The sequence below is a fragment of the Podarcis cretensis genome, assembly GCF_951804945.1.
Source record: "Podarcis cretensis genome assembly, chromosome: 6".
In the NCBI taxonomy this organism is placed as follows: Eukaryota; Metazoa; Chordata; class Lepidosauria; order Squamata; family Lacertidae; genus Podarcis; species Podarcis cretensis.
The window spans coordinates 14,674,101-14,699,978 of record NC_137175.1 but is presented as its reverse complement, the minus strand read 5'-3'; the positions used below and the strand labels follow the sequence as shown (position 1 = coordinate 14,699,978).

The 25,878-nt window shown below is 39.7% G+C and overlaps 1 protein-coding gene and 1 long non-coding RNA gene across 3 annotated transcripts in view; one reads left to right on the top strand and one right to left on the bottom strand.

The window, feature by feature from the left end:
• LOC307217576 (serine/threonine-protein phosphatase 4 regulatory subunit 1-like) overlaps positions 1-25,611 on the bottom strand; it is a 40,341-nt gene extending 14,730 nt beyond the window's left edge. Inside the window, exons 1-11 of one of the 2 annotated variants that reach the window (XM_079979059.1) lie at positions 25,569-25,590; positions 25,137-25,181; positions 15,185-15,317; positions 13,981-14,087; positions 13,500-13,642; positions 10,896-11,042; positions 6,194-6,301; positions 5,392-5,457; positions 3,447-3,605; positions 1,985-2,139; positions 771-1,207 (exon numbers count right to left, since the gene is read on the bottom strand). In XM_079979059.1, the coding sequence (XP_079835185.1) occupies positions 771-1,207; positions 1,985-2,139; positions 3,447-3,605; positions 5,392-5,457; positions 6,194-6,301; positions 10,896-11,042; positions 13,500-13,642; positions 13,981-14,087; positions 15,185-15,317; positions 25,137-25,181; positions 25,569-25,575 (1,507 nt within the window). In that variant the 5' untranslated portion in view covers positions 25,576-25,590. Of the gene's footprint in view, positions 1-770; positions 1,208-1,984; positions 2,140-3,446; positions 3,606-5,391; positions 5,458-6,193; positions 6,302-10,895; positions 11,043-13,499; positions 13,643-13,980; positions 14,088-15,184; positions 15,318-25,136; positions 25,182-25,568 lie in introns of both variants that reach the window. The other variant, XM_079979060.1, reaches the window with a different exon arrangement.
• Positions 1-25,878, top strand: part of LOC307218077 — a 136,905-nt gene that overhangs the window by 23,934 nt on the left and 87,093 nt on the right. The window lies entirely within an intron of this gene.

The window sequence follows — 25,878 nt, the reverse complement described above, 5'->3', positions numbered from 1 at the left end:
TCCTAATAAACACATTTCTACTTTGGGCTGCTTTGCCCTCTGCTCTCATTTCTTACGCCCCATTTATTAGATCCTATTGTGTTATCATATATACCATATATCTTGGTTTTACCAACTGCTACTACTACACAAGACAGGCTTAGTTTTGCCTTGGTGATCAGCTAGGAGAAGGGTGACTAAGGCAGCAATCCTATGGATGCTTACTGAGGAGTAAACCCTACTGAAGACTTCTGAGTAAACAGGACTGTGTTTAAATCCTGCTTTTATTTAAAGTTCAAACAAACAGACACCTGATCTAGCTTCTGTAGACAAACTACACTAGAAGCCATTATACTGGTTGAATTCAGACCTGATATTGGGAATCTTGAGATCAACCTTCAAAACCCTAATGGCTCTTTTTTCTTTTTTTCTTCCAGGGCTGCAGTCCACTTTTAGATGCAATTCTAAACAGAAAGGAAGCAACCGAGGACCTCAGTGAAGGCTGTACTGTGGCAGCACCCAAGTGCCAACACAACTGCCCTCCTTCCATCTATGACAACTCAAGCAGTAAAATGCAAGAAGTTTTCATCAAATGCTGCTGGAGCCAGACGGCACTTCCCATTTGTTAACTATAGAGAGATGTAGCTGGAATGTATTGTGGTTAAAGGGAACTGCATGCAATCCTAAGACAGAATAGTTCTTCATTATAATAAAACAATTGTGAGCAACATGTTTCCCAGAGCAAAATCTTTTGAAGAAGGGTCTAAGAACACAAGAGCGTAAGATCTTACCTTGAACATCTGGGTCATCCATGTGTTCCTGCAAACTCTGCAGAACTTTTTTTATCTCACTGCTGGCAACACAATTATTACAAAGAACTTCCGACACCGGGCAGCTCTCTTCATGTATTTCAGTTTTGCACTGAAGCAGTTCTAGATCCTGACTTATGTCAGGAAGAGGAGGACGCCAGTATAGGAAGGTATTGAACACATCCTCTGCTGATTGGACCCTTGAGTTCACTTCCTGATAACTGTTGATTTGACATTCCTTAATATCCTTGGTCACATAAGGATCAGCATTATCACTCTGAGTCAATATAGTCTGATCTACTCCAATGTTTACTTGTATGGCTGAACTGTCTTCCGTTGCATCTGAATTTGAATTCTCACAGATAGCAGAAGGCCCGTCTGTCAGTGATTCCAATTTTTCCCCCACTTGCTCCTCTGGACTGAAAACAGAAGCAGCATTTTTTAAAAATTGAAAAACAAATTTCACTTAAACATAGTATCTTAGGTAATACTTTAACTGCAATAATTGCAACTTTTCTCTAAAATATTGCTTTCTAAGATGCTTCATTAAATCAGCTGAAGTTAGCTTCAGACCTCCTAAGATGTCCTTAGCTGATACTGAGGTGTGCAAATATGACATCTGAAACTACCAGCTTTTATCACAAGGACACTTTTCTGTGTATTTTGAAGTTTATGTTATCTACATAGCTAATATAAGCCCTCTCTCACTTTATTTTAAGAACTTAAAAATATGAATTGCATTGAAACTGCAGACTAATTGATTTGAAAAACAAGTAAAAGACACCCTACTACTTAGGGTATGGGTGTGTATATGTGTACCAGTTATTGTCTTGGACCAAAGAATAGAGTTCAAGGTTCAAATCACAGTTGGCCCAGTTTGTTTTTAAGTATGGTTTAATATAATCTGCAAACTATAATTTAATGTGAACTCACAACTTACTGGCTTGTTACAACATCTGAACCCAGACTCATGGTTTGCTTCACTCCGAGGGAGTCACAAACAGTAACCAAGATTTGTTTTTGACTTACTGCAAATGGTTTATTGGGGGTGGGAGGGGGACCATGAACCTGGGTTCAAGGCATCACAGCAAGTCAGATCTTGGCTTGTTTCCTAGTGGCAGTGGGATGGGGAAAGACCATGATCTAATGTGACATGTGAACTAGGCGATAAACTAAACTAAGCCAAATCACTGTACCTGGATAGCACGTCATTTGCATTGTTGCCTGTTGGGCATGGACTGGAAGGCCGGATACTAAGTGTCCCATCCTCCCGAATATAAAGACCAGCACTGGAAGGGTTTGCAAAAGTAGAAATAAATGGCCCGAGGGACTGGAAAGCAGCTTGACGAACCTACGGTATTGGAAAAGTAAGACGACACAATTGGCTTGATAACTATACTTCTGGAGACAAGTGTACACTTTGCTGTTCCAATATGATTCCAAAGTATCCCAATCAACTAAATGGAAGGCATTAGGGCAAGGATAATGGTATACAGTATTTTCACTGCTAGAATGAGGTACGTTTTAACCGTTTCAGGGATTTGGACCAATGTCAAACATCAAACAGCTAGATATAAGGCATCAACAGATATCATGAGAATGCAGCTGCACACTGTTTTGTATTATATGGGTTACTTACCGGAGGGAGGGGAATCCATTTCTGAAACATAACAGGTGATTGGTGCCTGGATTAAGTCCACATTCTCCCCCAAGTAGGTGGTCTGTTGTGCTTTCAAAGCTAGCAACTGACCAGCTATTAGGCACTTCATGTACAACTCTCCAGTCTAGCAGGAGAAAATGCACATGCAGCCCCAGATGCCTGGGCTATGAACATTCAGCAACAGAAACCACACATGGTATGTATGTACATGTCAATGAGCCAGTCCAGAAAGAGATCACTGAGACTGAAGTTTCCTCACTCAAAAAGGTGCTAGAATTCATAGCCAACACTTCAAGAATGACATTTCATTCATCTCATGTTAAGGAGCTTACACCAGCAGAAAAATCAAACACACTACTATACTTTGGTTTGGAAAAAAAAGGAAAAATATCAGTATGATTCATATTACTACTTGTTAACAAATAAGATAATGCTTTGAGGTAACTAATAGTGCTTAAAAACCTAACGGTTAAAGAATAAAAATATCTTTTGAGCAAACTATACAATATTATTACGAGTATGGATTTAACAAAAAAATACACAAAGATAATTTCCTTTAACCCTTAGCATAACAGAATTACTTTTATGTTTTGCAGCTAAGGACTTAATGCCAAAGGCTTCACTGAAGAGATGTGTTTCGAAAAAGTAAGATGGCCCATCGGGACCATGAACATTTACAACAGAATAAACTCTAAATTAAAAGGGCTGTCACAAGTCATCTCTGTATGGAAGAAAAGCAGAAAGCTGATCAATATGCAATCATGAAGAGTTGATTAAAGTCTGCTTTTGACAGCTGAACTACTATTTGCTTGCTTAAAAAGCTTCCATCATGCATCAGCTAACAGAAACAGAGCTTTAATGACTTGTAATTAATTAGCTGAGAGGAGCAAGTCAAATAAAACATTCGATAATTGTCACTTGAGCTAGTCATGGTCATTTATCAAAAGACAGAAAAGTACAACTGCAATTTAAGATGGACTAATTCACTCTCTACTTACCCATCTGCAAGGGTCACTGATGAGACTAATAAAGAGGGGAGATAGCTTGCTTCTCCGAACTTCAGGTGAAATGGTGTAGGAGACAGCCATAAAGCATTCAGCACAAGCTTTTCGCATACCCCAAACGCTATCAGAGCAGAGCTCAAAAAACTTTGGAATCTACCAAAATAAAGACATATCAGATCAAACAGTTCTAAAATAGCAATTTTACTGATTGCACTGCAGCCCTCAACACATCTACTGTGAAGACATTTACTTCCAAATAATTATTTGAGGTTTCAAGTAAGGGTTCTCTTTTGAAAACATCATTTGGCTAGCAGTTTCTAGCAAACAGTAGCAAAAGGCATCAAGTTAACAAATAAATTAAAGCATTCAGGTTTATTTTGGTAATTTTGGCTACAAATACTACGTGCAGTTGCACATAAACAGATACTTATGTCACAGAAGAAAGCTAAGCTGCCTGAGACCGTCAATCTGATTTATTTCAATCCGTGAAGAGAAGCTGACAGCAGGGTCAGATACCTTTACAAATATTAATGTCCTTTCAGCAAGGCTTAAAGAAGGAATGCTAATGCTGAAGGATTATCCTTGCAAATTGAAGTTATCAATAGCAACCACCATGGCTAGCTAAAGATCAAGCACAACAGTTTTAGCTTGAGGGAGAAATCTGACACATGGATGAATTTCTGAGACTTTAGTTTTACAAATCTCAAGGGGGAGGAGAGAGAGAGAGAGAGAGAGAGAGAGAGAGAGAGAAAGAGAGAAAGAAAGAAAGAAAGAAAGAAAGAAAGAAAGAAAGAAAGCCGCTAGCATGGGATCAAAACAACCTTCTTGTTACAGTGCTGCTATGAGCATGCCATGGGTTGCTGTTTTTAAGTAACATTGCTGTATTCTTCAGCCACCCAACACCCACCCAGTATCATATATTCATAAGCCACGTTATATGAGTTGCTCCAAGGTTTGATTTCAAGGGTGTCCAAAGACAGTGCATCAGACACACTTCATCAAAAGAAAGCATGCACTTCTGGATTCTCTCTCTTTTCATTAGAGATTTGGCTTAAACCAGTTCTGTGTTAAATGTATTTAAGTGTATTAAAAGCCCTAAATGGTTTAGGACTAGGTTCCCTGAAAATCACCTCTTCCCACATTTGCCTAGGTAAAAGGTAAAGGTACCCCTGCCCGTACGGGCCAGTCTTGACAGACTCTGGGGTTGTGCGCCCATCTCACTTAAGAGGCCAGGGGCCAGCGCTGTCCGGAGACACTTCCGGGTCACGTGGCCAGCGTGACATCGCTGCTCTGGCGAGCCAGAGCCGCACACGGAAACGCCGTTTACCTTCCCGCTGGTAAGCGGTCCCTATTTATCTACTTGCACCCGGAGGTGCTTTCGAACTGCTAGGTTGGCAGGCGCTGGGACCGAGCAGCGGGAGCGCACCCCGCCGCAGGGATTCGAACCGCCGACCTTTCGATCGGCAAGTCCTAGGCGCTGAGGCTTTAACCCACAGCGCCACCTGCGTCCCTATACCACCTGCGTCCCTATACCACCTGCATTTGCCTACCTGACCCTAAATATATACTTTAGAGGTCCTGTCCAGGTGCCCTTACCAAGTGAATAGATGTAGCTGATTATCAGAAAGCCAGGCTTTTTACGAATGGCATGTGGGCTACAGAATAGTCTCCACAGAGAGGATAGCATGACACCTTCTCTGTGGTGTTTTTAGTACTAGATGAAAAAGCTTTTACTCACCCAGACTGCACATTGTTTTATTATATTGTCTGTGCAGTTAGGAGTTTCCCCCCTGTTTTTTATTGTGGATTTTATTGATTATCTGTTGCATTTTTAGTATTTAGATACTTTAATATGTAAGACTCTCAGCAGATATTACTGATGGGCTGCTCTTTAATTTAATAAAATGACATAGCTTCAAGAACCAAAACTTTAACATACCAAGTTCTTTTCTGTGGCTTCTTGCCCCACAGCATTGCAAATGTCTCCAAAGTTTGCTGCACAAACCTAAAACAAGAGAAACAAAAACTTTGTTTGCTTTTATGTATCAATTCTGAATCCGTATGTCGTTCTTTAAATTGATCAAATTACAGTTCTTCACAGAGTAAGAATTTGTTTTAGAAAGAACCTTGCTACCTACGCTCCCAACCCAGAAAATATACTTTTATGGTATGTTTCCTACTTGCAGGCGTTATTAATCATATTTACTGCATAAAAGTCTACGGGGTATGCTACTCAAATATTTTAATGCATACTAACAGCTGCTCAACACATTTCACAGAGATTGTGTGATAAGCAGGAAATGACTAAAAGGAAATATAGGATCATCAATTCTGTGGCCCTTATTCAAGAAAGCACAAGTACATGATTAACTTTATGTACAGGTAACTCACAACTTATGTGGGGTTACATTCCTCGTCATTGTGTGTATAAGCAAAACCATGTAAAGCCAGAACAGCAATCTCGCAATTATTATTTTTCAGCAACAGGTGTAAAGAAGCAAGAACTTATTTTAAATAAGTGTAAGTTGCGAGTTACCTGTACATTTCACTAAAGTGGAAACTATGTTTTGGCCAATATATGAAAAAGAAAATGTTTCTTTTTAATGGCATACACACAGAGAGATGAGAGAAACACATTGAGTTTTACTGGTACTTACAGCTGAAGATAATTTAACCTCCACATTTGAACAGATAAATTCTAATGTAGATGCACAAATAAGTCTTAAATAATAAGCACTAACCTTCCGGACTTGAAATAGTTTCCCATCACCACAGAGCTCACAGAATCGGGGAAGCAGCAACTGTTCAACGGTTGATTTGTTCACCATAGAAGCCATTTTGCAGATTATCTAATAGGGGAAAAATATCTCAATTCTTTCTCTCCATTTAAAGTTCTCCTCTTGAAACTTAGCAGTTCTGTTAAAAATTATGTTAGACAATGTGACTTCTGTATATGAACTTCTTATGGCTTAGAAATCAAATTCATCAGATATTTACTTATTTATTTGGTTAAAGCAATTTTTCCTCACTTTTCAGAAAAAAGAAAAAGCTCCTAGAACAGCTTACAAATATCAGTAGTAAGATAGCCCCAGTCCTCAGGCTTACAATCTAAAAAGCTTGACACAGAAGTAAAGGGGACAGGAAGTGGGGAGAGAGAGAAAGCAAACTCAGCTGCTAGTTCTTTGTTAAAGATTTCCTGTAATAACCAGTTGGATTAGAAAGAGTTCAAAGGAGAAAAGGAGCCAAATGTTGCTAGTTTCTGAGTTCAGCCAATGGAAAGGCCCTGCTTAGGAACCAATTTTTGTTTAAAACCAGGGTATAAATTTAGCAGACAGTGAACATTAAGTTCCCATTTTTTCCACCCATAAAAGGCTCCAATCCCTCAGAGCAAACCGAATAATTTCTGTGCATCTTTGACTATAACACCTTTTCCAAAAGCAGAATCAGTTTTTTTCTCAAACATTAAGAATTAGAACATTTTCTAAAAATAAACATTTAAAAAATGTTACACTGCATGAATGTTTGTACTACCTATCCCAAGACTCTTGTAAAATTATTAAATTGCCAATACCACAAAAGTTCATTCAAATATTGTAAATACAAGACTCCTAAACTTTGCTTCTTTTCTTTTAAAGTCTCAATATGTTTATAGAATATATTAAAAAGTATATGGTTATTAAAAATCACAGCTTCCTCCTCAAATGGTTCAGTCATTGTGACTAAATGCAAAGAAAGAACTTGGAGAACATTATCCTATTCTGACTTTAATGGAATTGTCAGTCCTTGAAAAAGACATATGGCATTCAGATATTACATTGGAAATTGGCCTAAGCAACTCCCAAACAAGAAACTGTAGTCTAGCTGGTAAAGTCATTTTATGGGTGAAGTGTCAGACAGCCATGATAAAATGAAATTACGAATGTTCACATTTTGTGGATACACAACAGATTTCTTGCAAATGATCTGAAGAACTCAAAACACTTGGGAATTAGAAAATTTAAGCAACTATTTATAGTCAAGTATAAATTTAAAAGAAGCAATGATGCTATAGATTTTTGGACACCACATCAAGAAGAAACATAGCTTTAAGATAGTACCTTTAGGGGAAATTGCCAAATATTTTAATGCTGGAATTTATAACCCATTAATAGGACTATATGTGACTACTTGGAAGGATTATATTTTCTTTCAGTTTAATTCTTTTAGCAGCTGGAAAATAAAATAACACTTTTTCCGTATTTTGACCTTTTCCTCCAAACAGTTATATTATTGGTCCATTGTGGGTTTAACTGAACTGGAATATAACAATTTTGATGGATAACTGGTTAAGATAACACCACACAGCAGTGAATTCAGAGCCAAGGAAAGAGAGTATAACATGCCCAGTTCTTCTTAAATTTCTGCAGCCCAAGAGCAACTGAAAACTAATACTGAGGCTGATATAAAGTTCTTATGCGAAGAAGTGGTCTGTTTTGTGGCTGCCAGTGTCCGTTATGTTGGAACTTACTTAGACTTTTTAAATTTGACAACATATTTCAATGTGCTTTCAGAACAGCTGTGTTTTGTTGACACTAATCTAGGATTCCTCTTTTTTAAAAGGAAAGCAGGAGGAGATACAAATACTAATACTTAAAAATACTTCAAGCTCCTAGACTCAATAGCCATGTTTGCATGTCATTGTAAGTCATAACTATGGGCTCACCTCTAATCCTGTGATGGGAGGAAACAAACTGTGGTCCATGGCATAGCATTACAGAGAAACCAGGGGTCATGATTTATTTCACTCCCAACAAACTATGATCTCCAGTTAAAGTATGCTCTTAGTTTATTAACTACAGTTTGCTGGGAGGAAAACAAGCACAATCTCTGGTTTAGCTGTAACACTAAGCTAGAGTTGTTTTCTCACAACGCCAGCTAAAAGGAGCAAAGTGGGCACAATTTCACTTGTGCAAGATAAGCAAGGTTTATGGCTTACTGTGATGTGCGGATATGACCCATCTCTAGACTCTAGATCAACAATTTGCAATGGTGGACTGTGAACTAATTGCAGGTCACAGAATATTCATGAGGGTGACACAGCAGGTGGCAAGCAGCTTGTGTGGAAGGTAATGTGTGAAAAAGGAGTTGATTTGTGACTCCATAATCATAAAGCATGATTGATAGATCCTTCCAAGAGATAAATTTTATGAGTGGGCTCTTTTAGTAAGCAATATGGAGGCAAAGAAATTGGCTCTTCTGCAGTGACCTCATCATTGTAGAATGCCCTCCATAGTCTTTTTTATTTTTTTAATGTGTTTTTGTGCGTTTGTTTTTAAGCTACAGCTCTCAGTCAAAGGGATCCCTCTAGTATAGGGATCAGCAAAAGTTTTTAGCTGTGGGCCGGTACACTGTCCCTCAGACCTTGTGGTGGGCTGGAGAAGCAGCACCGTGGGGGGGGGCTGAAAGAAGAGGTAAGGGGGGCTGCCGCCACTGCCGCCATCACCACCGCTGCTGCTTCTCTTGGGTAGGCAGAGCGAGCTTGTCTGCACCACTCGCTGGCCCACAGGAGCACCAGGGCGGCGGTAGCGGTGGGAAGATGAGCGGTGTGAAAGGGCTGGCTCCGGAGAGGGGCTGCTTAAAATGGCGTTCAGCCAGCCCAGCCCAGCCCCCTTCCTCCTCTGGGCAGGGCAGGGAGAAGCCAGTAGGAGGGAGGGAGGAGGCGCCACCACGGTGTGTGTGAGGAAGGGGGGGAATGGAATGGCGCAGGGGGGGAAATGGCACAGCCCGAATGAACAAAATCCCCATGCCAATCCACAGACAGTCCGCGGGCCAGATCCTGAAGGCAATTCAGCCTGATCCGGCCCACGGGCCTTAGTTTGCTGACCCCTGCTCTAGTACACCTACACAGAGGCCCTCCTCGTATTACCAGCTTGAGACCCGAATGCTAAAAAGGATGAGCACTCTTGTACTCAGAAAGTCCAATAAAGAGACTCTCCTACAAGTGCCACACTTCCCCTTCCCTTATTACATTCACCTTAGAACTCACTTCACCTGTAGGGTGAGGTCAACACGGGCTAAGCCTGGTCATGTGGCTCATACCAACTGAATACAATATCAAGCACACCTGACACATCCTTTACACCTCTCTCCCTCCTTCACTGTATCGCCACTTAAACAACAAATTTAAAACTAGACCAGTCAAGAATAAGAAGCCAATAACAAAGGTGGAATTACACCTGTATAGTCTTCAGTTATTTAACTTTGTTTTGTTTTTTTAAAATATTTATTAAGAATTTTTCATTTACAGTAAAAAAAAATGAACATAACATTGCATATCACATATTTTCTTATCACTTCTGGACTTCCTCACATCTCCCGCTCCTACGTTCTAGTTTAATACACTTAAAACAACAATTTATTCCCTTATCTCCATCCTTACTGTCAAATTTCGAATATATTTCAAATTTTAGATACGTTTATTCCAATCCTTACAAAAGAAAATTTAATTTAGCCTAATAATTATCTAAAAAAAAATTAGGTTTTTCATCTTATATTTAAATTATCTTCATGATTTACTTCATCTATTTTGATGGTGCCAATTTGTCTAAAATCAAGCATCCTGCTTAACATTCATACAGTTTACAATATTTTTGCAGATAAAGCTTAAATTTTTTCCAGTCCTCTTCAACGATTTCTTCTCCCAGGTCTCGGATTCTGCCAGTCATCTCAGCCAGTTCCATGTAGTTCATCAGTTGCATCTGCCATTCTTCCAGTATGGGTAGATCTTGGGTTTTCCAGTGTTTAGCAATAAGTATCCTTGCTGCTGTTGTTGCATACATGAAAAAGTTCGGTCTTTCTTTAACACCCCTTGGCCGACAATACCCAAAAGGAAGGCCTCTGATTTCTTAAGGAAGGTATACTTAAATACCTTTTTCAGCTCATTATATATCATTTCCCAGAAGACCTTCACCTTAGGACAGGTCCACCAAAGGTGAAAGAACGTTCCTTCATTTTCCTTACATTTCGAACACTTATTATCAGACAAGTGGTATATTTTTGCAAGTTTGACTGGGGTCATGTACCATCTATATATCATTTTCATTACATTTTCTTTCAGAGCATTACATGCAGTGAAATTCAACCCAGTAGTCCACAACTTTTCCCAGTCCTCAAACATAATATTATACCCTATGTCCTGTGCCCACTTTATCATAGCCGATTTAACCGTTTCATCTTGTGTGTTCCATTTTAACAGCAAGTTGTACATTCTTGAAAGTACCTTGGTCTTAGACTCTAGCAATTCCGTTTCTAATTTCGATTTTTCCACCTGGTATCCTAATTTTTCAGTTATTTAACTTTGTACAAACAAGTTAAGATGGTAGATATAGGATATTATATAGGTAGATATTAGTTCCCTACTGCAAATTTCGAAGAATTTCCAAATGAAAGACAACTGCTACTTACGTTTACAGCTTCCACTTTGTATTCATCATCACTCTCAGGAGCAGAAAGATCTAACAGGATTGGACACACTTTATTTTCAATATCATATTGACCAACAAGACCTTGTTCCAGTAGTATGAGTAGTGAATCCTGGCTTGCTTTTCTAACCTATCAATGTACAAAGGAGAAAATGAAAACCAGTAAGAAAGAATTTCCCCCCAATATGCAAGAAATGTTGCAGCAGCACTGAAAATCAGAAAAGCTAATTCATGTTCTTCTGCATTTGATAACTTATCACACTGCCTTTTGTTTGTAAAAGTATTATTATAAGGGCACTGTGAAAAAGGTCATCTCAGATTCAACTCAATCTAGCTCACACAGAATACATGTGAGCACGAGAGTTACATCCATACACTAGAACTGCTAGATAAGGTTTCCTGCTAGCTAGAAAGATTGCTTATTGGGGCAATTTGGATATATTAAATTGGAAATGTTCTGGAACAGTCATTTCCTGAACAGTTATTGAAAGATAACCTCCAAACTCACATCTGTCTTAGATTTGTACACTTGCTTTAAAGAGTATATCAGAGCTACAAATGACCTCCTCCCTATGCTAATTATTATTATTATTATTATTAATTTCATTTCTCTACCGCTTTATATTTTTAAGAAAAATCTCAAAGCAGTTTACAGCATATTAAAACATCAATAAAACAATCCAGAATCAAACATTTCTGAACAAAGTCAAATATAGAGTATACAGTCAAAGCAACAAAATTAACAGAAAACTAAAATATTATCTTAAAGATTTCAAAATAAAACATTACAAAGCAGGTCAACTACAGAATACATATTTAACACAAAGTTAACAAAAAATTAAGAGCTTTTGTCACATCATCACTTAATTTAAGATGATAGAAAAAAGCTATTACCTTGGGTAGGAGATGTAACAAATCTAATGCAAGAACCTGAATGTGACTCAAGGAAAATAGCAAGAGTGCAGGACTAAAACTGGGGATTTCCTCACTTATCTATATAACTGTTATTTATTATGATGGCAACAACCTTAAATCAATCCACCCTAGAACTATCTCATATACTCTAATGATATAAACAATCCTCTTACTCACATCTGCAGAAACAGCTGCCACCTGAGAAGGAATTCCAACTTGCTAATATATTTAATACTCTGCCAGTTGCACTGACTGCCTATTTGTTTCTCAGCTCAATTTAAAGTGGTGGTTTTGACTTTTAAATCCCCCAATAGTTTGGAATCAGCTCCCATGTGAAGCTCCTTGAGTTCTGAGATTATCCTTGGAGGCCCTGCTCTGTTGCCTACCACCAAGCAGACTAGCAGGTATCAGACACAGGGCCTTTTCATTGACAGCCCCATTTCTTTATAATTCTCTTTAAGCAGACATTGAAAACTGTATTGGTTTTGTTTAGCATTTTATTAATTTTTTAAAAATGTAAACGTAACAGAAAATTATGCCTTCGTTTATGAGAAGAAGCCACAGCAAGTCTTGGGCTAGTGTGCTCTCCTTCCATTGCACAGAAAGGATGAGCTCGGAAACTTTAACTTTTGTTTTTGATTAATGGCAATCCAAACTTTGAACTATTGTTTATTGAAACAAGCTAGCTTCATAAACTATTTTTTGAAGCTGGCTTGTTTCAACAAACCATAGTTAAGATGGGTGACACCTGGCTTGAGAGCAGTACATGTGAAAAGGATCTAGGAGTCTTGGTTGAGCACAAACTTGACATGAGCCAACAGTGTGACGTGGCAGCTAAAAAAGCCAATGCAATTCTGGGCTGCATCAATAGGAGTATAGCATCTAGATCAAGGGAAGTAATAGTGCCACTGTATTCTGCTCTGGTCAGACCTCACCTGGAGTACTGTGTCCAGTTCTGGGCACCACAGTTCAAGAAGGACACTGACAAACTGGAACGTGTCCAGAGGAGGGCAACCAAAATGGTCAAAGGCCTGGAAACGATGCCTTATGAGGAACGGCTAAGGGAGCTGGGCATGTTTAGCCTGGAGAAGAGGAGGTTAAGGGGTGATATGATAGCCATGTTCAAATATATAAAAGGATGTCACATAGAGGAGGGAGAAAGGTTGTTTTCTGCTGCTCCAGAGAAGCGGACACGGAGCAATGGTTCCAAACTACAAGAAAGAAGATTCCACCTAAACATTAGGAAGAACTTCCTGACAGTAAGAGCTGTTTGACAGTGGAATTTGCTGCCAAGGAGTGTGGTGGAGTCTCCTTCTTTGGAGGTCTTTAAGCAGAGGCTTGACAACCATATGTCAGGAGTGCTCTTGATGGTGTTTCCTGCTTGGCAGGGGGTTGGACTCGATGGCCCTTGTGGTCTCTTCCAACTCTATGATTCTATGATTAACCACAGTTTATCCAGGTTTGGATGTCACAATAAATTGGTTAATCTAAAACAAAAGCTAAAGCTTTCAAACTGCTCCTCACTGCTATGCTGCAGGAGGACAGGGGAGCATATGAGCCTAAGGGTCACCACAGCTCATTCTTGTTAAATGACAAGTTTGCCACTGTCTAATTAAGGTTCTCCAATTGATGTCATTGTTATTACACTGAATAACAATCCATAATTTTTTACCTGGTTATTTGGATCTGTAAGATATCTCACCACAATAGGCATAAGGTATTCAGAAAAGGAGGTAGGAAAGTTTGGTCTACTCTCCTGTAGAAAAATAGCAATGGGTGGTATCTGCTCCATTAATTCTGTCCGTACAGTAGGCTCTGGGGATTTAGAGAATAAAGTAACGGTGTTAGTTGATTTGAAGGTGATAAACATATGCATTCAATGAACAGAATGCCATGCGTTTGAATATAGCAACTTCTACATAAGCAGCAAAATCTTTTGGAATTATAGAACTTAATATTGGCACAGAGCAATAATTCATTTTTAGCAAAGTGAGCTAAAGAACATACTTCACATGCAGAAGCTCATAGATTCAATCCAGCTATCTTCAAGTAGAGCTCCAGAGAGCCACTGGCAGTCAAAACCTGGCTGATCTAGATGGACCATGCAAACAACCATATGCAATAGTATATCAAGAAAGAACTGGAACCCTCACCTGTATCTTCAGCCAGTCGGACCACTATTGCCATTACTGTCAAGTAATCTTCTTCATTGTGGCTGAAATCTCGAAAGACATCAAGTAGACCCCTGGCAATGATTTGCCTATAAAGGCAATGTTTAAAAAAATAAATAAGAAGAAATACATAACCCAAGCATTGTGAGCAATATAAAACAGCGGAATCTGATCAGTTCCATGTGTGGGTGGTCTACTGACGTAAGGTGACTTTTTAAATATTTACAATGTAATGCAACATAGTGCAGCTTGGAGATTTACATAACAGAAGCAAAAGTTGGCCACAATGTTCACTGTTCGGAAAAATATGAAAACATGTCATAGGGTTGTACTAAGTATAACCTATAATTATGTCTTAAAACATCTTGTTGTGGCTGGTGCTTTGCTCTGGTACTACTGGAGTTGGGAGAATGGTAGGGTTACCATATGTCTGGGCAGAAATCGCTTAAAGAAAAAGAAAGGAAAAAAAGCTCAGCAAATTTTGTGTCTGGATTTTCACTTTTTGAAATATGGCAACCCTAGAGAATGGGAATGTGGCTTCATTCACTGCATCTTCCCCTTTGCCCTGATTCTCTTCTCCGCTTCTGGCCCACTCCGACCATAGAAAACATTTGAAACTGTGCTGTTCAAAAAGCTAAGCAAATTATACCAAGGAATCAGAGTTCAAATTGCATGAGAGCCAGAGGGGTACATCCGCTTAGCTATTTTTTTTAAAAAAAAAAATAAGGCTTTTGGTTGGTGGGCACAACGTGCCAAGATAGCATTAGTTGGGGGGGGGGGAGGCGCTTATGGATTTGATTAAGGTTTTACCTCCCCACCTATCTGAAGGTTTTTTCTTTACAATCAAGCAGTGCATACAATTTACAAAGTAAATAAAAAGCAAATTACAGGGAAACAGCTAAAAAGAGGAAATTAAAAGGAAGAGAATGAAGTCAGACTGGGATATGGAGAAAGAAAAATTGAGGACAGCGGTTGGTGGCAGAAGCTTGCTACCCCATTCTAAGAATGTGGGGAGTTCAACCTACTGAACAGAAACATTGAATATACTACATTAATACAACACAATATTATTCTTAAAAATATATGTGGTTAAATCCTATAATAAGAATATTACCTGCACTGAACATCTATGAAAAGGAGAGAAAAATGAACATGACAACATTTGCATAATTATTTGCACTGTTACCTGTTAAATATATTATCACTAAAAGCATATTTTTCCAGACGTGCAAGTGGAGCCAAGTTATCCTGTCCTGGAATGTCCAAGAATGCAGTTATCCTCATGCTATCACAATCTGGTCCATAGTCTTCAAACCCAACTTGAAGGGAAGAAAAGTAGCATGTAAGCAAGGAAAAAATAAATTATCAGCACCAAATATTTCTAGTGGGGAAACCTTAAATCTTTAAATCTAATCCACAAAAAATAACAAGGTTGCCAATTTTCACAATGGTTGGCACTTCTTAAAGCCTAAACTAATGAGATTTGTGATAAAAACTTTTAAGGAATTCACATGCTGTAACTAGCTCTTATTAGTGTAGAGACTGGCTTGGTAAGACTGGAATGAACTTGGAAATAAAGGGGTCAACATGCAATTTACAACTTTTTTAAAAGCTTGAATTCAAGAGGATTCTCTAAAGCCAGACAGTTGGAAAAGTTGTTCAGTGAGGCACTAAAAGATATATACATTTTCAGTTACTAATATACTGATACCATAATATCCTCCTGATTTATCTTATTACATTTGTTTTATATCTTTATTCGGACCAAACATATCCAAAGGTTCTTCACAGTGTTTGAAACTCCCATTATTCTAGGCACATTTTGTGACAGGGAATTTCATTAGCACAAACAGTTTCTGAGCTCTGGGTGCAGTACTGTGCCTTAGATTTCAGATTAAAACTGCAGTGTGGAAGGAAAGGAGGACCTTTTTCTGCCTTCCCACTTCCAGTTACTCTCTGAAAACTGGAGAAGAAACCTTTTAAGAATATTAGGGGGGTGGGAAGGGGAAGGACTAAACCATGTGAAAAATGAACATAATATTTTAGTTGCAGTTCATTCATTTTCAGCTTTGCATTCTTTTTATAAAAAAGCATGCCTAGACATTCCGTTGTTGCTCTCATAACCTAGGTTTAAGGTGCCATTTAGCTCCTAGCTTTCATATCTCAGCTTCTAACACTGTTTATTCATGAACACCGATTCACAAATCAGATTTGAACTATAACAGCTAAGAACAGTATTTGGATAGTGCTTTTTGACTGTTCGGTGGAGTTTATATACAACCTCAGCTATCCTTACAGCAAACCTGTAAGAAAAAGCAGCATTTTAATCTCCATACAGCAGGTGTGGACTGGAGATAATGGTTTGCATAAGGCACCGTAATAAACTCCTGGCTAAAGTGAAATCTGACCCAGGAATTTATCTGATCACATTTTTGGCTATCACTTTCTCACTTAAAGGATCCTCTGTCTGACCAGTATATTTCTGTCTGAGAAACTCCTCTACTCAAGCAAACTTGTGATTATTTATTTATTTCCACAGAAGCTTAAGAAAGATACAAACAAAGCAATAAATGAGGGGGGGGAGAGATCAAACACACAATTTCAAAATCCACAACTAATGCATAAAAAAATAAAAATAAAATAAAAATGCTTTGGCTAATACAAACTAAATAGCAAACATTGAAAACCTGTGTAAAATAAATGTTCAGAAGCCAACTAAATAATGGAAGAGAGGAAGCCTGATACATCTAATCAGTGAGGGCATTCCCAAGTTTCGGTGCCACCACTGAAAAGGCCTTGCTCTTTATACCACCCAAACCTCAATTAATAATGGGATAGGGAACAGGGCATCTGAAGCTGGTCAGGCAGTTGCATTTGGGAAAAGCTTCAGGCTGACATTTTTAACAATAGGTTTCTGCTTGCTGGTCTCCATATTTAAAAAAATTTTTGTAACCGATCAACCACTACCCTCTTGTATAACTTAGTTTGCTTATTGTAATTGCATTAGAAGTTTTCACAAAGGCAAATGTCATGATTCTTGCATTGATTTATGGGTAGGGGAGGGAAAACTGTCAATTGAAGTATGGAGTGGAGGGGAAGAATGTGTTTCCTGCTGCTATTGAAATGATTATTACTTAAACATCTCTATTGTGTATGACCAAAAAAAGGTGAACGTTTTAAAAGGCAAAACTAGCCTATTATACTTGTTTAAATATGCAATAAATAAGGTGCTTGTTTTGTCATCTCTGGAGAGTTAAAAATGAGTTCCAGATGCAGATGTACCAGCCAGTGTGCTCTATTGCAATTCCCAAACAAGAGGGATATGCTATACTGTTTGGAATGTATGAGTATGTCTGCCTATGCATTCTCTCACAATGGCAGACAGATAAGAACACTTAGATGCAATGGAAAGGTTTCAGATCTTTAAAGATATACATCTGTTAGGTGATATACAAAGGCTGCAACTAGTTACAAAATAAGGCCCTGAACTATTTAAATACAACTCCTAGATTAGGCCAAGAAACAGTGTTAGATAATGAAAATATTTCCCATACCTACGTCATGTTTTAACTAGCTGCACATAATTAATGCCTTGAAACTAACCTAAGAAGTTGGAAACCAATTTTACCCAACCCAATTTCTTGTCTTAAATAGGAGCCAACAGGATGGGTGGACCAGATGAGTAAGAGATCCGAAAGCCAGAAATATGTGTTGTATGTGAGAGAAGCCAATACAATCACTAGAGATAGGTATGATATAGCCACTGAAATGTGATTTTTTAAAAAATGAAAGATAATGAGTCACCTTTTTCAAAGCAAGCACAAAGTGGAAAAGCTGTTAGTTGGCAAAATTATGAAGGAAAAGCAGAGATTTTGCCATAATGTCTCAGGACAAAGGAGTGAAATGCTAAGCATCTTTGCAAACTATGTTGCCAAAATGGCTGACCAAGGTGAAAGCTACCTTAGATGTTAATTTTCCTTAAAGAAAAGAATGGAGAAATCTGGGTGTGGGGAGGAGAGAACAGGCATATGTCACATCTGAAATACCAGAATTTAACATACAAATCCTGCAGAACTGTTTTGGTTTCCCCTGCCACCCTTCAGTACTGAAGGCTTGCCAAAACTACGTACCTCCATGCAGCTAGGGGAAGCGCCTCTGGAAGCAAAGAGCAAATGAAACCAGCAACAGCAATCTGCTGAAAACAGCAGAGCTGTGTAGCACTCCTGCCTACATTCTCACTCTTTCCTCTTTCACTCTAGGAAAGGAAATACAGAAGTGGATAAACACAGCTGTCTTTGCAGCCATTCTTTCTGTCCTTGTAGAAAATGAGAGTATGATAGCACCCCAGACCAGGGGCAGTTTCAATCCATCTCTAAGGGAAGGTGCCTTAGTACTTCACTGTGCTGCTACAGCTGCTGTCTACAAATACTTATTTATTAAATATGTAAAAACATGTATATCCCACCTTTTAGCCCCTCACTGCCAAATTACCACTATTAGTATACAGAAAAAGAAATAAAAAGAGTAATATTGGTGAATATCTGGAGAACCTTGTGACAAATGCAGTCCCATTTTAGGATAGCTCTCCCCCCCCCCCAAGGTCCTGGGCATTAAGCAAGAGGTGAGGAAATTTTCCCAGCCTTCTATGCAATCTTCTGGGGCCCACATGATAGTAGTGAGTACAGCTGGAAGCAAAAGTGGATGGAACAACTTTGTGCAGTAAATTTGTTTCTGTACACACTCACACATTCTGCTCTATCCCCCAAGAAGTATTACCAGAGTGCAGGGATAAAGGTAAAAGGTAAAGGGACCCCTGACCATTAGGTCCAGTCGTGGCCGACTCTGGGGTTGTGGTGCTCATCTCGCTTTATTGGCCGAGGGAGCCGGCATACAGCTTCCGGGTCATGTGGCCAGCATGACTAAGCCGCTTCTGGCGAACCAGAGCAGCGCACGGAAACGCTGTTTACCTTCCCACCTATTTATCTGCTTGCACTTTGACGTGCTTTCAAACTGCTAGGTTGGCAGGAGCAAAGACCGAGCAACGGGAGCTCACCTCATCACAGGGATTTGAACCGCCAACCTTCTGATTGGCAAGTCCTAGGCTCTGTAGTTTAACCCACAGCGCCACCCGCTTCCTAGTTAAAAACTTCCAAGGAGGGTCCACAGCAGGACTAATGAGGGGCATCGCTTGGGAGAGACCCAAGGGACAAGCAGAGTGCCCTCAAGGGACATATTTGGCACCCAGGCTTGAGGTTCTTCTTCCCTTCATGTCTAGTCAGGAGTAAGTCCAATTAAGTTGAATGGGACTTACTCCCAGGTAATTGGGTATATGACTGTAGCCCAAGAAAGGAAATTAGCCTGCTTTTGTTACTAACATCTGATAAAGTAAGCTGGAATCATGCAAAAGAGGGCAGGAGCTCCAAGAGGAAACAGCAGTACAGTGCTGCCTGTATCAACCCCGTGCTCCACAATACTGACCACAACTAATTGAAATGCAACCAAAGCACAGGTGAAAGCAGCCAGAAACAAGGAAAAATAAAACAAACATTAAGCCGGTGGAAGCTGCAGGTAAAGCAGGAAGGTCCCAGGGGTGGGTTAAAGGTAAAGGTAAAGGGACCCCTGACCATTAGGTCCAGTCGTGGCCAACTCTGGGGTTGCGGCGCTCATCTCACTTTATTGGCTGAGGCAGCCGGCGTACAGCTTCCGGGTCATGTGGCCAGCATGACCAAGCCGCTCCTGGCGAACCAGAGCAGGGCACGGAAATGCCGTTTACCTTCCCACCAGAGCGGTACCTATTTATCTACTTGCACTTTGACCTGCTTTCGAACTGCTAGGTTGGCAGGAGCAGGGACCGAGCAATGGGAGCTCACACCGTTGCGGGGATTCGAACTGCCGACCTTCTGATCGGCAAGCCCTAGGCTCTGTGGTTTAACCCACAGCGCCACCCGTGTCCCTAGGGGATGGGTTATAACAATGTAAAAATACAAGATTGTAAACCTTTTTAACTGATTTTAAATCAGAAGAATATCAACCTTTGACAATTTCCCTTTTACTAAAATGAATTTGTGCAACCTTTTTAAAATACTGGCTGAATGATGGTAACATTTACAAATATGACAGATATGCAGGAACAAGATGCATTAGAGCAAAATGAGAAATGTAATGAACTGAGTGCTCTCTTGGGATAAAAAAATCTTTCCTGCCCCAATTCTATACAGTCTTATAAGCTGAAATGAATACAGTGGGACATACTGTATTTCAGAATAAATGTGCATATGATTGCATTGCATGACTTTTTTCGAGACATCTGGAACCAGTCAGAAATAAAGTTCATTTTTGTATATTTAGAAGTAAAAAAATTAGTAATCTTGTTACTATCTTGTATTTTTATGCTGTGATCTGGCCTCAGATCTACAGATGAAGTGTGGTATACAAATTTAATTAATAATAGTATAATCATCATCATCATCTTGTCCACTGAGCCCTGCAACAAAGAGATACCCAAACTGTTACTGGGATGCAGAAGTGTAAATTCTTCCACTGAACATTATACCAACTTGTGGCTTCACTGCACAGCCACCATAACAAAGGTTATGCAAGCTTGTTCTTATGCTGAGCAGAAAACAAATTTGTACCAGTAAATTGGGACTATAAAAAGCTCGAACAGTTCCTACACACTTGCATATGCTATATGGATTTGACTGCCTTGTGACCGTGCCACATAATCATGAAATTAAAAGGACACCCATTTAGTCATGCAGTTCAAAACCATATCTCCTAAAACCACATAGTGTTTTTGTCACAAAAATGAATAAACAGGATCTATAAATAAAACTGATGCCTTCAAGTCATAAGCACTGCATGGCTACAGAACATATATGTGTATGCATTCCCAGGGTATTATGCAGAAAATCCAACACAAGATTTAAAGCCTAGATATATCTTAAAAAGAGAAAGCATCCCCTTTTTCTTACAAATGAAAAGCTTTTTACCTTATCTTGGTTAACATTTGGTAGAACCTTCAGAAGCTTCAAGGGCTGCATCAGTCCATCCCTTCCCTAAAGCATCCTCAGCCCATGTCTAGCAAATCAGAACTCAATAGGTGGCAAGTAAGTGACCTCCTAGTCTCAATTCTCAATATGACAATAGGGGACCCATTTCAGGGATTTTGCTTATACAGTACACTCAATGGTCAGTTACCTGTAGTTCTCAACTAGCTACAAATCCATCTAACTGTAGCATCATCTAATCCAGATTTTACCAGCTTGCCAGCAAGAGTATCATATTGGGCTTCATTGAAAACCTTGCTAATATTTCATCCACAGCATTCCCTTGTCATGAAGCTAGTAACAATTTTTTTTTAAAAAAAAAAAAAAGCTTGGTATGTTGTGATGTATTCTTGAGAAACCCCTGGTAGTGTTTTGTAATCATAGCAACCAAATGTTAGCAGACTAACTACTTAAATGATTCACTCAGGAACCTTTTCAGGTATCAATGTCAGACTGTCTAGTCAGCAATTGCCTGCATCCTTCACACATCCCACCTTGAAGATGGGGACATTTGTCTGCTTTCAATCTCATGGAACGTCACCTGTTCTCCAAGAATTTCCCAAAATTGCAAACAGAGATTCCGAGATTGCATTTAGAAGTTCTTTCAGTATCCATCTAATAAAGTTACAAACTGATGTTACAAACAAATGATAGGTTCTTTTTATCAAATTTGATGGCTGTGGCACATTGAAGTCAAGTTTTTGACTGTAACTAGGGGATATAAATGCTATTGAAACAAACAGGAGCCAGGATTTCTACTATTTTTACTTTTCAAGTCACAAGACTCTCATGAAAATAGCTAGAGTTGGCAGCTTTTCTGCTGTAAGTAAGTATGTCATTATAAATGGAAACAAGAAGAATCAAAAAATTATTTCACAATCAAGTTCTCCTTCCAAATGACTAAGAGCTGGCAATTTTGGACAAGACAACAAGCACATTAAAAAAGAAATTAAGGAATTATAGAGTTGCAAGGGACCCCAAGGGTTATCTAGGCCAACTTCCTGCAATGGTGAAAACGACACAGAAAAAAGCAAAAAAAGTATCTTTACAAAAAGTAAAGATAGCCACAAAGGTAAAGGGACCCCTGACCATTAGGTCCAGTCGTGACCGACTCTGGGGTTGCAGTGCTCATCTCGCTTTATTGGCCGAGGGAGCCGGCGTACAGCTTCCAGGTCATGTGGCCAGCATGACTAAGCTGCTTCTGGCGAAACAGAGCAGCACACGGAAACACCGTTTACCTTCCCACCAGAGCGGTACCTATTTATCTACTTGCACTTTGACCTGCTTTCGAACTGCTAGGTTGGCAGGAGCAGGGACTGAGCAACGGGAGCTCACCCCGTCGTGGGGATTCGAATCGCCGACCTTCTGATCAGCAAGTCCTAGGCTCTGTGGTTTAACCCACAGCGCCACCATGCTGGCCTACAAAACAAGTTCCAAAATCTTTATTAGGCAAAACCAAAATATCACAAAATAGTGTGCTGTCTTTCAAGTTCTCTATAACTCTTCATCAGGCTGGATGATAAACCAGGGCAGTTGGGGGCTGGCAGAGTTGGTTGCTATCTTTTAAGATGGAATCTGGAAATTTTATTATCAGCTATCACAGATACCTTGACTTTTTGAGAGACTTGAAAGATACTTAATGTAGTCACTCTAAAACGACTCATACTGTCCAAAGTGGCTGAGGCAACCCAGTCATATGGGTGGGGTACAAATAAAAAAATCATTATTACTGTATTACCACAAATATGAGATTCCCCAAGAGAACGTCTCCTCTAAATGCTAGGTAAAGTTACTTAATTTGGCTTGTGATGACTTTTTATCTAGCACACCACCAAACATTAATTTTCAGCTCTGCTAATGTACAATTGCCAAATTTCTCTTGATCCCCATTTTCTACCTATGTGTTTGGCCTAAGGATGGAGACAGACATCAGCAACAGCAATTTTTTGTAGTTCCAGCGATGGGGGTCAACCATCACCATCTTGTTCCTAGTAGGGCTTCATACTCTATACATATCTACCTAGCACTTAAGCAGTCTTATTTCAATATTTGCTACCTTCTCCCCTATCTAAGACCAGATGTAGACACAAGGGGTGGAATCAATGTGGCACGTAACTGATTAATTACTTCCTCATCTAAAACTCACACAATTAATTGATTAACAATTTTAATAGAGCGACAGCACATATAGCTCAAGACTCAAATTGCATGCAGTGGAAATACTGTTATTTGAAAGCATCATATTGCATGACAAACGTAAAAAGCATGAAAGTTACAATGCGATAATTAAAGGTCAAAGTCACCTCAACAAAACTGACTCTAAAACGACTCATAAAGAAGGGATTCTCACATAACTACCATCAAGTAGAAACTATAGCTTTTATTATCCTAAGGAGCTGAGGACTGAGTGCTTGGGGCATTCAACATTTTATCCTCACAGCAACCCTATGAGGTAGGCTTAGATGAATGACTTGACATTAAATTTCCTGACAGCCAAAATTTGACACCATGTCTTCCTAGTCATGTAATGAAGCAGCTCAGTACACAACTTCCCCACATACTGTAATGTGTATTATTTCCCTACCAAAGCTGCCTGGAGACTATCCATGTGTTGACTAGCTCTCATGTAAAAATCCGTTAATAGGGAACATTAGCATTAAACTTCTAGCCTGTCCTGGGTGCTTTTTTAAAATGCTAGAAATGCTCCTAGTCCTGAAGGGTTTGCAGATTAGCATTATTCATTAACTCTGTCAAGTTTCAGTACCAGGAAGTCAATTTCTTTTCATTTCATTTTATTATTTATACTCTGCTCATCTGTCTGGGTTGCCCCAGCCACACTGGGTGGTCAATGAGTTATGTTTAGGAAGTTTTTCATCCCCTTTGGTCCCTGCTTTTGTACAGCATATAGGAAAGCTTTCCAGAATTCAGCATGATCAATAAGGAAGCAAGATAATCTCAAGGACTAGCTATTTCTGAACAAAAGTCATATGCAAATGGAAACAAAGTGAACAATGCAAAGCTCAGAGCTATCTGCACATGCATCCTTGTATCACGTCTGCTGATTTACCTAAGCAATAAGTGTCCTTACAAAAATCTAGACTATACATTGCCCAACTGAAGTTTCTGCAAGACAAGATGGAACAAAGCTATGCTAGGTTTGCATTCATCAAAGAACAGCTCCTTCAAATGACAGCTGCAGCTGGATGTTTTCTTATAATATATTTGCTACTGCATAAATTTTTTCTGTCAGGCATTTTACAATGCTAACATATCCAGATGAGATACAGCTTTGTTTTCTTAAATACACCAATGATGTTGCTTATTTGGCACATTATAAGCTTATGCTGACCTGAATGAATGTGTACTCCCCCTCCCCATCTCATCTGGAAACCCTAATATGTTCACAATCACCACCATACACACTAAATGCTAAATATTTTAACAGAGTATGTTAAAAATAAAATAAAATTCTGAGTCATTTGTTTCCATGAACAGCAAAAACAACAACGACCGACTCCACTTTTTAACCAGCCATTAAAAAGGGGGAGGGGAGGCTGCATCTCCTCCCCTATCAATATTCTGCCAAACTCTCACCATGTCTTAAATATATGCATATATTTAAAAATATCCTCTAACAGCCTTATAATTAAAGCAAAAAATAAAATCAAAATCTGCATCTCCTCTGAGTAGTCAAAACAAAACAGAAACACACTTGACAGTCTACCTGTCAGACTACTACATTGTCTCTGCCAATGTGGTCTAGCCAAGGCACTTACTTCGGATCGTAGCAAGCAGAATCAAATCAAAGCTCCCTATTTTAAAATGCATTTTATTTTTTCTTCTAAAAATAACAAATGCCCTTAATGGTGAAAGCCGGGGGTTGGAAGTGGGGGTGTCCCCGTGGCCGGGAAATCACCATCTTTGCCATCCTTTCCCCCCATACCCATAATCTTGGGAAGGACGTGAGGAGGAAGTTAAGGACCTTTCAAAAGGAAGATAATAAAGATACGTGGTGATTTCATTCCTACTTCCCCCCCCCCTTTTCTTTAAAAAAAAACAAACCAAAATGAAAACAGTTACCGTACTCACAATCATCTAAGTCATCCTGCAAATCCACAAAATACAAAGGGATCCCTACAAACAAAAACAAAAGAGAGAGATGGAGAAAGAGAGAGAGAGAAGAAAGAAAGAGAGAGAGAAGACACAGGGGGTTGGTGCGTTTTCTTTCCCTTGGATAGGAGTCGGAAACATATATATATACATTTTAAAAAATAAATAAATATACACGATCATCATCATCCGCAAACAAACCAGCAAAAGAGGGCCGACGTTTGCGCCGCGCTTAAGCACCCTCTGATGTGTGTTTTTAAGGAGAAAAAGACAAGGCAAACGACAATAATAATAATAATAATAATAATAATAAAGGAAAAGCATGTTTTTAAAACGACATAAACCAGAGAAAGCCCTTGCGCGCCTCCTCACACCCCGCACGAAGGAGCAGCAGGAGCGAAAGCCACTTACCGGCCATTTTGAAATGGTCCTGGGCGAGGAGGAGGGAGAGGAGGGACCGGGCCGAGGAGGAGGAGCAGCAGCGGAGGCCCGACGCCCCGCCGCCTCAGCGCTCCAGCCTGACCCGCCACTGAACCAGCGCGGCGCCCCGGGCCCACCTCAGCCCCAGGCCCCAAGCCCCGCCGCCAGCCCCACACAGCGGCTCCCCCGCCGCTATCCCTTTCGCCCCTGGGGGCAGAACAGCGGGAGAGGCGGGGTGGGGAGGCGTGACAGCCCAGGCCCCCTTCTCCTCCTCCTCCTCCCCCCCCCAGTGTCGCCGAAA